The sequence below is a fragment of the Schistocerca gregaria genome, chromosome 5 (assembly GCF_023897955.1).
Source record: "Schistocerca gregaria isolate iqSchGreg1 chromosome 5, iqSchGreg1.2, whole genome shotgun sequence".
Classification (NCBI taxonomy): domain Eukaryota; kingdom Metazoa; phylum Arthropoda; class Insecta; order Orthoptera; family Acrididae; genus Schistocerca; species Schistocerca gregaria.
The window spans coordinates 273,213,067-273,226,750 of record NC_064924.1 but is presented as its reverse complement, the minus strand read 5'-3'; the positions used below and the strand labels follow the sequence as shown (position 1 = coordinate 273,226,750).

Genomic DNA, 13,684 nt, shown 5'->3' with positions numbered 1-13,684 from the left:
ATTAAACATAATGTTTTACTTGTGTAAAATTACTGTTTACTGTTAAATGAAGTGGGTTAACAACAAATATTAAATGTGTGTGCCATGTCTAAGTGCAGTAGAGCCGTACTAGGGGATAAACTGTGTTCTCTGATTTTAAAAGGGTGTAAGGGACACAGATGGAGTGTAGAAGTGCAAGGGTTGTGGTCATTCATCTCCCCTCCTTCAAAGTTCTGTAAACCAAAGCACAAACGTGATTTCCCAATATGTACCTCTCTACTTCATAGAAATCAACTAGAGGGTGACAAGCAAAGTTATATTGACTCTCTGCCTGAGGGATCACTGGTGTTGCACAGTGCCGAGGTGACTGGGCTATGTTTATTTTACTCAAAAAGGACTGATACTACAGAATATAGATATCAATTACTAATAATACTAATGCAGGAAGCACATATGGACAGAATCTAAGTAAATCTTTATTTACTATTCTGCACTGCTTGAGGAGAAATCGATTCTTAATCATTCTGTAAGGCATCTGTAATATTCTTCTGGGGAAGGCAACTCCCCCACCATGAGCACTGTATACTTTTCATTTTGCAGATAGTCTATACCTCCGCTCCTGTCCATTTCTCTTACATCAGCAGACAATATAACTTTCCAAGTTTGTGTTTATATACTAGATTTACTTGTAGTTTATTAAATGACTACTCATTTTCAGTCGTTAAGTGAACTTTTATGTAAAATATGTTCCTATAAACAATGGCTGAGAAGTGTATAATGTGTAAGTGTTATGTTTCAGCCACCTTTGTAGTGATGGGAAAACGGATTGGATACGTAAAATGTGGTACTTTACTGCTGCCTGTCACTGACAGCATATTGTAAAGCCATGTAGTTGTGTTCTAGTGACTCGGTGGCGAATAAATGAATGATCAAAAAGCTACTGCACTTCTCCCACCACCAATTTTGTTACTGGTAGATAGCATAAAGCTCTTCCACTGATAAATTGCTAGCACTTGTACAGTGGGCTGCAATGAGTAGAGCCACTTACCATATGTCCACAGTATGTCTTTGAAGGTGTCTGTGAATGCTTCTGATCATGTTCATATCTAGAACCATAATCTGCTATAATGCACTGCTTCATTGATATTGAAATATCATAAGTTCCACTGCATAGGGACACAATTTCAGTCTCTGGGCCTCTTCAGCCATTGGGAGAGCTGACGCTGAGGTGACGCATTTGATAACACCGATGATGTAAAAATATTCCAGCCATTGAAAGGGAAGACAGTAAAATCTACACTACCGAAAACATACTGACATTATATTACACTTGGGACAGGCTCTCCATTGTGGCAGAAATCTGATAGTTCTAGATGTTTCACTTTTTTATATAGCAGCTCACATGACTGCAAATAAGCACTCATTTAATAAACTGAAAACAAACAAAGTATATAAATATGAGATCAGTGAAGTTATTTTGTCTAATGATAGAAGACAGCTGGGTAGGAGATGCTGGGGAGGTATAGTCTGCCTCCAAAATGAAAAGCCAACAGGTGTCATGCTCGCAGAACTTGCCTTCCCCAAAAGAATGCTACAGCTCACTTTCAGGATGACCAAGAAGCAATTTTCCTTTGAGCAAAAGTAGAACAGTGTGAAATTTGATTTTTTAAAATAATAGAACATGCCCAATCTTTTAATTAAGCCTAAAATATATTAAGAATAAATTTTCCCTCCTGTAAATAAATCTGCAAAGCAAGGAGAAAAGGTTACGATTTTTTTTTTTTTGCTGTTCCAGTACAGAAAGATCGAGAGAAATGTTTATGTATCAAAACTGTAAAGCAAGCTGAAGCCAGTTGCCGTAATGATTATTTTTTGATTATATAAAAGCAGGAGCTGTGAGCACTCTCTCTCTCTCTCTCTCTCTCTCTCTCTCTCTCTCTCTCTCTCTCTCTCTCTCTCTCGTTGCTATTCACTGGCTGTTTCACAAATGTAAGTTTCGCTCTGTAACATTTGGCGCATAATTACGCTAATTTAATTTCAAAATCTGTGTTTTAATTAAGACTGTACTTTCCTTTTTCACTAATTCCACATATCAAATTATTATGATGCATTTTAGAACTTTTTCAGACTGCAGCGAAGAAGTTGCCGACAAATTGTTGGGTGGCCATAGCCAAACACTACTAGTGTTCAAACGACTATTGCTTTATCACACTTTTACTACAGCGTTCCTGAGATATCTTTTACCGGTCTTTTCTATCAGTATCCGGGCAATGTGGTTACACAAGCTGCATAATTTTTAGATCAGTCGCTGGCCTCTAAACAATGCCATCGGTCAACATTCTTGTCGGCTGATGAGTATCTGATGTTTATTGGAGGAATATATAATTTCATCATCCACAAATAAAAATTTTTCTTTGCAGCATTTTATAATTTTAGAAGCTTGCTAACACCAAAAGTGATAAATATAATATTAATTTTTTAAAAAAATACCAGTAATATTAAATTGGGCAGAGATTTACATACTCATATACACTGTCCATATGTGTTTCTTCTTCATTAGACCAACTCATTTGCTTGAGTTTACCAACAAGTAAATTTATAGCTACAACTCTTTCTGACACAACAATTAAAATACCTTATTTCCAGGTCCCCATTGTCCAGAGTAGTGTATCTCCCACCGGTTAGCTCCTTTCCATTACGTATCCATTTCACCTGTGGCTTGGGAGCTCCAAATGTCCTGCATAACAGCGTTACCGTTCTGCCGTCCACTGTCTGTTCACTACGTGGTGGCTCAGTTATTTCAGGTGGCAAAGCTGCAACGTCATGTTCAACATTAGATTTTCCTTTGCCCCCACCTCCCAAATAAGTGTTAATCAGACTTAATACCAGTATACTAAAATTGCACTGCTCATAAAAAGTAATGCAAGTTTGCAACAATACCAATGGCCATTCGAAAAAAATATTATAATGGTGTACCTGACATAGATTAGAAGCATTTTTAACAATGAAAATCTCCAAGAAAGCACAGCTAGAAGTAATGAGAAAGTAAAATAAAGTCTTCATGTCATCGACAGAACAATAACTCTACATTTTATTAAAAATAAACTGTTTCCTGAAGAAGAGATTTTTCATTAAAATAAAATTTTGTTTGCTCAACAAGAGATATCTGAATTGTTCACTCTTGGTACAGTACTTAGTCCCAAAGTGAGTACAGAGGTTCATTCTGGCTTTTCAGTTGTTTGAGTTTAAGGATTTCAATTTTTTTTTTACTAATTATTATTTTGGAAAAATATGTACAGTTGGGAGGGATGGAGGGAGGGATGGAGGGAGAGGGGGGGAGGGGGAGAGAGGGGGGGAGGGGGAGAGAGAGTGGGGGGGAATTGGCGGGGGGGGGGGGGGGGGGGCAGGAAGACGATGAAGTTGGATTACACATGACGGCAAACACCTTCCATGTTGCGATGTATTACAAAACTGCTTTTGCGAACAACAAATGAACTTTCATCAGCACTAAAGTACAGCTATGCCACAGTCTACAGGAGAGCATTTACTGTCATCCAGTACTGTTTGTGACAAGGCACCTGGAGGAAGACTAAATCTGACTGGCTGTTAGACTTGTGTTCCTCCAGGAAAATTTTGCAACATTATAGTGATATTGTGATAAGGAATGCATCAAAGTTAAAAATCTATTTTTAACACTGTAATATCAGGAAATAATAAGAATATGACATTTATTTAACTGCTGTGATACAGGAAAGAGGTCATAAACTGTGTAACTACCACAAATTCGAGGGAAAATGTATTTGACTATTTATTTATTTATTTTTTTATTTTTATTTTGGGTAACTATAATCTGGATCTTACTCCATATGCAATAATTAAACATTTATCTCTACAATAGTTAAACATGGCATTTATGAAATGAATAATGTACTGAAATGAAATCAATAACACACAGTGACATGTAATTATACAAACACAATTAATTGCAATATAGTATGTGTTGTGAATAGTTTTAGACAACTCTAACCAATAAAATAAAGTACATACCTAACACATTAACATACACATCTTTGTACACATAGCCATGACTATTGGTAGCGTTGCATCCATAGTTGCCAGTGTCCTTTTTTGAAAGCCTCTCAATAGTAATGCTATTTGTGGTGACTTTACGGCGTGGATTTGGTGGGGCCTCACTGATTGGTCGCCCATTGTGGATCCACTTAATCTGGGGATCAGGAACACCTTCGGCTTCACATCGGAAAGTTACAGTTTCATCTTCCGCTGCATTGATAATTTCAGGCTCAACAGTGAAATATGGTGCAGCTGTGAAGAACAGGCATATTACAATTAATACAATGGCTGCATAAATGTATTGTAAAAAATTATAATTTCAACAAATTACACGAAATGTTGCTCAAAAGTAGTTGTATGTCCAGAGCAGAATCATACATACTACGCCTAGACCTTCCATGAATTACGATGTTTAGTCAATTTAAGAGCAAATGAAGTCCTTTTATGATGGAACATTGCAACTGCCTGACTTAATAATTTTTGCAATATATTTACTATGAGAGAAATTTAATGGTACTTCAGACAGTGCAGTTATTCTAGTACTCTTACAAGTTGCACAATACAGAAATATTCCAGAGAATAATACAATAATATTTAAAGCTATATGATGCTTTAGTATTTACGACATTCTGCTAAACAGAAATTCAACAAGTGTGATTGTAAACTCACCCATAACTTGTAAATTTATGGAATATGACTGGGCACCACCAACACCATTACTAGCCTCACAGGTGTATGCACCAGAATCATTGTAATTTACATGTTTTATTACTAAGCTTTTTCCATAATTGCCTTGTGTTATTCTGTCTGACGGCTGGATGGGTCTGCCATCTTTACTCCAGACTATTTGGGGCAGAGGCCTGAAAACATAAAAATGAAGTTAAGTATAGGAAAAGTTGGAAAATCAACTAAAAAACAACAACAACAATGAAAGAAACTACCAAGAAGGCACTTCCAAAACTAATTTCTTAGACACCAAATCTGGAGAAGAAAAAATACACAGAAGTCTTTACTTTACACCTTTATTTTAAAAAATTAAATAAATAAATATAAGTTGGACATTTAAGGGGTAATAAAAATGAAATGCTAAAAGTGTTTTGCAATATTGTACAAAATCAGCTCTGAGGTACTGAGAATCTTAACCAGCAAGTATCAGCTAGTACTAAGAGAGCAGACAACTGTAACAATGAGCACGAAATAAGGGTCAAAGTAGCATTATCCTCCACTGACATGCAGAAAGTCCATATTGTGACCACTGCTGTTTCTCAACATATGCTGTTTATGTCTTGTGCATTTCTCTCCCCAGATTTTGTTTTGAGATCACCAAGTGATAATGTATTCTCTATAGCCCATAGGCCCAGAGACCTCTGGTAGTTTAAGTGAGCCTGTGGAACTGCTTCATGCATTGAAAGCAGCTAACCACATAACGCAATTTTGTTTTTGTTTTATATCTGTATGGCACCTCCTTAGTTTTTCTGTAGACCCAGGCCACTATGGCTTGTACTCAGTACTGATGGCGGCCTTTTGCACCTTGTAACTGAGGTCTGGCAACAACACTGCCAGATGTCAGGAATCATTTCTCGCCATACAGAGTGTAGGTACTAATATATCAATGAAAATAATAAATTTTTGAAAATATAATTGGATAGACAGCTTCAGTAGGAGACACACAGCTAAAAGATAAGGAAATGTTCCATGTTTTTGAGCCAGTGGCTCCTTCTGGTCAGAAGGGATGGGAGGGGGTATGAACCCCTGATCTGGGTTTCTAGGCAACTTTTCTGTAGCTCTACCATTTCCTAAACCTCGCCAGTCTTTTCCTTCATCCCTCTTCCTTTCTTCTTCTACTCCTCTGCCAGGAGGAGCCACTGGGTCAGAAACCTTGCACATTTTCTAACATCTGTGTGTAATTTCCACCAGAGTATAAGTATTACAATTCCACATGACCTTGTACACTTGGCATCACATCCAATTCTGTAATGAACAAAAACTGTATGAAACAAGCTTAGAAGTATATACTGCTGCAATACTTACGTTCCACCAAATATACAATACATTTCAACTTTCTTCCCTCTGAAAGCCACCTCATTCTTTCTTGTCACATACTGCTTCACTGGTGGGTGCCTGTTCTGGGCAGCTGAAGAGCCTGTCAGTTCCACATTCAGCATGACACGATTTCCTAATTTGTATTCATTCCTAAAAAAGAAAAAAGTGAACCACATTGAATTCTTGAACAAAAGTTACACAATGTCAGCCAATATCGTCCATTTTCTGTGTGGTACAAAACAAATATTGTGGCAACAAAGATGCTCAACAGCCAAGAAAAAGAAATTTTCAATAGGTTCTAACTTTACATGTGGTTTTCATGAACTGAGATGACGGAAGGATAACACAGCCAATGTAAAAAAAGCATCAAAAGTTAAGGAAAGCTTTTTAACAACAAATACAGGTGACGTTTGATATGCTGTCAAAACATTAATAGAAAGTAATGTACTTCTGAACACTTACTTTAACTTTAGCTTAAAAAGAAACACTCTTTATACATTATATGTAATGGAACAGCCTCGTAAACTAACCAACCTCTTTATACACAAAGTGTTTACCCCCCCCCCCCCCCCCCCCCCCCATCCCTCTCCCTGTTTGACAATTGTAAATGATTTGTTACAGAGTTATGATTGCACATTAAGTGGTGGTTATTCTAGAATAGAAAATGTGAGTCAAGTCTCCAAATCACTGAAAGGCAAAGTCACATCAGCTACAAGCAGACAACACCTAGTAAGACAGAGTGGTATTTTATTAAGCTTAATGACGGCTTTTGTGAGAAACCAGTTTCTGGAACCAACTGAATGAAAACTGTTGACACAGGCAGTTTTAGTTTTGCTTATTGATAAACACTGATTGAGTTATTCATTCTTTCTTTTCAAGAGAAGCTAGTCTTACCTGTCTGAGCTACCCAGTCAATCTTCTGAGTGAAACCAGATTCTAGTACTTTCATTAGTTGAACTAAAGCAGTGGTATACAAATGGAATACACATAACCCCCCCCCCCCCCCACTGGGTTCCTCTACCCCCCCCCCCCTACCCTCCCCACCACCACCACCAGGAGTGTGTGAAGATATCTCGGATGGTACACCAAAGTTAAATTAACCATTACACATAATCATTTAATTATGAACTGAATATAATACTTCTACTACTACTTTTCATCACTTAAAACTGATTAATATATTTCTATGGTTAAGTTGTTCCTTTCAGATACAATTAACATTTAACTAATTAAGCAGTTGTATCCTTTTGGGTACAAAATTGAGCATAAATGTTCCTAGGGGTACACGAAGAAGGAATGTTGCCGACTTTTAGTGTTCTCCCTTTCACTGAAAAGATTGGGTAATTAAAAAAAAAAAAAAAATCTAGCCCTATTTTTGCGGAAAGTAAAATTTTTGTACAAACAATTACATTACCAGCTATATCTATGAACGAGGGTCATAACTTTAATAGTGGCAACTATTACAACTTATACAGAACAGATACAAGTTTCAAAGTTGTACTGTTCTTAAAAGTAGTCACCAGCGTTATGTATAACCCACTGCCAGCAATGTGAGAATCATAGATTACCCTTAGCAGTACCAGTTGTGTTGATAGTTCAAATAGAGTCGACTATTGCCCCCAGATCTCAGTAATAGTTGAGAAGAGAATGCCATGAAGAGCTTCCTTTATCTTACAAATCACGCTGATGTCACAAGGGCTGAACTCCAGAGAGTGCCCAGTGTGGCACTGCACTTACCAGCCCCATCAATCGCAAAACTCAGTCACAACTGCGACATTCATGCCCATCCCTCATCCTGCTAAATGACAGCCAGGTCCTGCAAAAAGTGTCGCCACTTCTTTCTCTAAGTTGTTCATTTTTGGAACACGGTCTGCATTGAGAAAGAAACACTGACACTTCCTGCACAGATTCTTCGATTCTATTCTTTTCCAGTTTTCCACAGAGCACGATTCACTTCCATACAATGCTGTCCTCCAAACTTACATCCACATTGCCTAAATTAATGCTGATGTTTGATATTAGTAGGCTGCTTCTGGCCAGGAATGCCTTCTTTGGCTTGGTCTGCTTTTTATGTCCTCCTTGCTTTGCCTGTCATACGTTATTGTGCTAGTTTCTTCATTCGTCGACTTCGTGATCCCCAATTTTGATGGTTTTCCATTAATCTCATGTCTACTACTCCTTGTTGCTGTCATTTTCTCTAGTTTACTCCCAATCCCTATTCTGTGTTACGTAGGCTGTTCATTTCATTCATTATCTCCTGTACATCTTCCTCATTTTCACAGAGTATAGCAGAGTCACCACAGAATTTTATCACTGATATCCCTCTGATCATTAAACAGACTTGCGTCACTTAAAAAGGTTGTTTCCATCATACACCTTTCCATCTTCCAGCATTGAAGTCACTCAATGATGACATCTACATTTTCTCACTTCACTAACGATAAACAACTTTAAAAGCAAACTTGCTATTTTCAGAGTTGTGTTTTCCATTTCCACTGACATTCATGCGCACAAAGGAACTACACTGTGCACATACAAACATTCTGCTCCATTTTGCACTGTTCTACACTGTGCATTTGTGTGCAAGATGGCACAATACTCTTACAATGGAACACTGCCCTGCGATAAAAGTCCTATATCAATCAGAAGTTGACTGGCACATTTTCTTCATCAATGCGCACACTTAGCAGTTATTAATTGTTTGATGCAGTAAACTCATTCTTGTCTAAACATATTTATTGCCCCATAAATTCAGTTGTTCCATATTTTTCTGGAACTCTTGATGTAGCATGCCTTCTTCACTGCAACTTGTACTTCACTTGTGATCACTCATTTACTCTGTTGTCTTAAAACCAAATTCTTAAAAGAGAAAACTTTTTCTATTATTTTCTTGCTTATTTGTTGATGGCATTTCTGTCTGACAAAATCTCTGATTTTTCATAGTATTACATCAAATTTTCTTAGTATAGCAAAACATGCTGCTCACAGAACTAACAATACTTGCTGTAAGCATTTGCATCTTTTTCTTGGGTACACATTTACAAATTACGCTATCCTTAGCATAATTGTCCTGCTACTGTACCTTTCACACTGTCAATCTATGTAGTGCTTCCATGTTGAATTATTACACCTCTCTCCATGCTGTTAATGACATGAACAACATACGGTGAAGCCTGTCCCTGAAGACATTTTCCACCACTTGTTTCCTATTGATAGAGTGAAACAGAATGAACAACATTAGACTTGAACATAGCTGTACTTGGTCAAGTCATCAAGTCAGTTACCACTTAAATCACACTTCAGTTGGCTCAGTCAGGAACCAAATCCATTTGTTTGCTGACAGTAAATGGTCCATGCTTTGAACAGCATATTGACAATCATTTTGAAGGAAACTCACCTGAAAAATGATGTTGCAGCACAAGCATACATGAAGTCATCACTTGCATCCTGACGTGTCACATTTGAAAACCACAGGTTTCCTTCTGGGTCAAGAGTCATACGGGAGTTATTGATGCTTTTAATACCACCATCATTATTCTAAAGGAAAAAAGAAAAATTACATGTAATAAATAATTATTTGACGGCAAATGCAAGTCCAAACAAACCAATTTCTATTCAGGTCAGACTTTTTTCCTGCCATCACATGCCACAAAGAATTTACATGAATTTTCAGAAGAAAAAATGATACATCATGCACCTCACACATCATTTTTATCTTTATTGTTGTTTTATATATTAAACACATCTCAAAAACATAAGTGTATCAATAAACACCCACATAATAACCAAATATGTTAACCCATCACCGGGCAGGTATTTGCAAAGGAGAAAAAAAAGACCTGCACACATGAGTGATGCAGCAGAACTGATATAACTGCTATCCCAAAGCAGATTAAAATTGCTGACACAAATGGAGACCGGAACACCTGACTACATTGTTTTTACACATAACATTTCACATATTTCATGGGCACATCCTTCAATCCCATAATCCTCCAAGCCACTATCTCTGTTATCACTTGCCTCACACCTACTTCCAGCCCTGCCCCACGAGCTTAATTTAATTTTTCCTACATTCACACCCTTCTCTCCGCAGTCTCCTCCGTCCTCTATTATATTCCCCTCTTCCAATCCACTACTTCATATGCACTGTGTGATGTGCACAACTCCCCTGTGCCTATGGCCAGAAGAAGTCAATGTCACATTCCTATCTTGTGCACCCTCTGCTTCTCCCTCCCAAGTGTCAGTCACTCTTTCCCAATGCTGCCTCCCACTCCTCTTCTCTTACCCTCTACATAAAACAACCCATTACTCCATCTGGAATTGCAGAACTGGCATAATGTAGTCAGCCAGGACACTTTAAAACCGTGCAGGTTTCAGCTGTTGCCCATTACACTCCAGCAGAGTAGCAAGTTGCTAATTTAGCTTCTTCTGATTTTTCTCCGTAGATTAATTCTTAAATTCTATGTGTGTTTTTCTATTTAACAGGTGTAATCTTGCATTTTTGTAACGATAAAATGTAGATTCAATCAGTCTCTAACACAGTTGAAACTTCTTTTGAACGGCCAGCTGCACAGCTCAATAAGGCATCAGTCTACATTGATGACATATCAGGAGGACAACAAATTGCTTATTTAGGTTTATCTGTATGCTTTTATGGTTTAATTTTTACATTAGTTGTGCTGGGATGGATAGGATATGCGCATGCTGCGTGAGGATGCAGGACGACTTTTTACAGTTTTTGAACAGCTAAAGGTGCTTTTGGCTACAGTCAGCCATCTTCAGAGTGCTCCCTTGGGGTGTAGCATTAGCGGAGAATTTTTCACACTGCACGGATCATCTCAGGTGTTGCTTGTTTTGCTCACAGTAACTGCTGCTGGGGCACCTTCCAATGTATCAACACGGTGCACTTATTCACCCTCTGAAGGGCAAGTGGCCGCTCCTTCAGCAAGGTCCAAGCAGGTAAACAGGAGGAGGGATTTGCTAGTTATTTGGCACTCCAACTTCAGGTGCATTATGGAGCTCCTTAAGTAAATAACATTCAGGACCGGAGAGAAATCGCAAGTGCACTTAGTATGTCTGCTGGAGGGGTCTCATCCCAATTGTGCAGCTATCGAGCATACAGCGTGCAACTGTCTACAAGTTGTGGCATTTGGAGCTGAGTGTAGTGTCCCAACCAAAGGCTTCACTGAATCTGTGGCAGTCTTGGTTTTAGTTCTCTGGATCTGCTTTCCTGGATGTAGGACCCCTCCTGCCAGGATAGGGTCCACTACACAATGGAAGCAGCTACTCAGATAGCAGAGTACTTGTGGAGTGCATATGGTTAGTTGAACAGTATGGTGTGGCAATAGAGGCTAGTGAAGGAAATGTGAAGTTTTAAATTTTGATTTCATGTTTATCACTTTGGAGACCAAGCTGGGCTGCAACTTTGTGATAAAAAGACCTTGCCTAAGTATAGATCACGTCACAATTTTCTCGATGTGTGAGCCACCTATCACTTGAAAACTGGACTCATTTTGTATGAGAACAATCTACAAAGATCTCGTGACCTACCCCTTAACTGGTGCTGCCTTCTGTTGTCAATTTCTAGAATTATTTCAAAAGAAATATTAGCAAAAGTAACAGCTGCTCTCATGAATGGCTGACTCAATATGATCGCATTGACATAATTTCATGTTTGTCCTACTTACGATTCGAATTCTGCTGTAATTATGCTCCAAATACGTCATGTCTGTTGAGTGAGCAAGAAATTTTGGAAGAAAGAAATTGCTCAGTAACTTACCACACACATTTTACTTGGGACGATAATTATAATTTCTATTGTCTGTCTTTGTTCCTTTACAACCTCAACAACTTCTCTCCTATCTGCTTCACTTGGTCCTCCTCAATCCAGCATGCCACCTTCCTAGATGTTTACATTCTCTTCTCTGATGGCTCCATCCACACCTGTGTCCACATTAAACCCACCAACTGTACCTGCATTTTGACAGCTGTCATCCCTTTCACCAAAAAAATCCCTCCCTTATAGCCTGGGTATCTGGGGACGGCATATCTGCAGTGACAAAAACTCCCTTGCTCAATATGCCAAGTGTCTCACCAAGGCCTTCCAGACAGAAACTATCTCCCAGACTTAGTCCACAAACAGCTCTCCTGTGCCATTTGCCCTCACAACCACAAGCCTCCCACCACCCCCATAAACTAGCCCCATAAACTAGCCCCTTCGGTACCCAGTACCACCCCGGATGGAACAACTGAACCACATCCTACGCCATGGATTTGGTCATCGTGCCCTGAAATGAGGGACATCCTATCCAAGATACTTCCCACCTCTCCTAAAGTGGTGTTCCGTCACCCACCCAACATCCTAGTCCATCCGCATGCCACTCCAGTCAGAAATCCCTTGCCATAAGCATTATATCCCTGTGCAAGACCACGATGCAAAACCTGCTCAATCCACCCACCCAGCACTTCCTATTCCAGTCCTATCACTGGTTCATCTCACCCCATAAGGGGCCGAGCCACTTTTTACAGCTGCTATGTCATTTACCAGCTCTGCTGCAATCATTGCACAGCTTTTTACATTGGTATGACTAGCACCCAGCTGTCCATCAGGATGAACGGCCACTGCTAAACTGTGGCCAAGAGCACAGTATACCATTTGTGGGACAACATGCAACTGAAATAACACACTTGATTTCAATGGCTGCTTCACTACCCGAGCCATCTGGATCTTCGTTCCATCATCAGCTTTTCTGAGCTGCACAACACATTCTCCACTCCCGTAATTATCCTGGCCTCAACCTATGATAATAATGTAACATACTGTCCCCATACCCTCCACCCAACAGTTTCCACCCGCTATGTCCTATCTTCTCCTCCCCATTCTCATCTCCCATCCTGTTTATTTATAGCCCTCCATCATTGTATCCGCTCATCTCTCCCTGTTCCTCTCATTTTTTTGTTCCTTTTTTCCCCACCTCCCTGCCCCACAACTTCCTGCTGCTGCACCTGTTGAGTCTAGTCCCTACACACTCTTATCGGACAGCATTTGTCTCTCCCCCCACCTGTACACTACTATCACTATACCTTTCCCTTCCCCTTCCCCTCCCATTCCAAACTGCTGCTTGCGTCCCACATGATGCTGCATTCCGGCCTGAGATGATGGAGTTGGAGGTCATGCGTGTGTAAGGTGTGCATGCTTGCTTGCTTGCTTGCTTGCTTGCTTGCTTGCTCGTGTGTGTGTGTGTGTGTGTGTGTGTGTGTGTGTGTGTGTGTGTGTGTGTGTGTGTCCTCTCTTTATTAACAAAGGCTTTGGCCGAAAAGTACATGTCACTGCCTTCTAATCGTGCCTGTCTGCAACATGACATGTCATCTTTACAGTAAGTAGCAATCTATCTTTTTCTACATTGTTGACATTCCTACCTGGAATTTCCATTATTACAGTTACTTATTTCATATTGTAGAACCTATTACCTTAAAAATTACAATTATAATACACATAAAAATCTGAAATGGAGAATGATAAAAATCAATGCAGACTACACAAAGGTAGAAGTAAGCTGATAGAACCAAAACTGGCATAAAGAGCTCA

At 39.2% G+C, this 13,684-nt stretch overlaps 1 protein-coding gene across 4 annotated transcripts in view; it reads right to left on the bottom strand.

Moving 5' to 3' along the window:
• LOC126271941 (neuroglian) overlaps positions 1-13,684 on the bottom strand; it is a 78,581-nt gene that overhangs the window by 45,335 nt on the left and 19,562 nt on the right. For all 4 annotated transcript variants that reach the window (XM_049974367.1, XM_049974365.1, XM_049974368.1 and 1 more), the window contains exons 6-10: positions 9,491-9,630; positions 6,082-6,243; positions 4,720-4,910; positions 4,027-4,302; positions 2,615-2,792 (exon numbers count right to left, since the gene is read on the bottom strand). In XM_049974367.1, the coding sequence (XP_049830324.1) occupies positions 2,615-2,792; positions 4,027-4,302; positions 4,720-4,910; positions 6,082-6,243; positions 9,491-9,630 (947 nt within the window). The remainder of the gene's footprint in view (positions 1-2,614; positions 2,793-4,026; positions 4,303-4,719; positions 4,911-6,081; positions 6,244-9,490; positions 9,631-13,684) is intronic.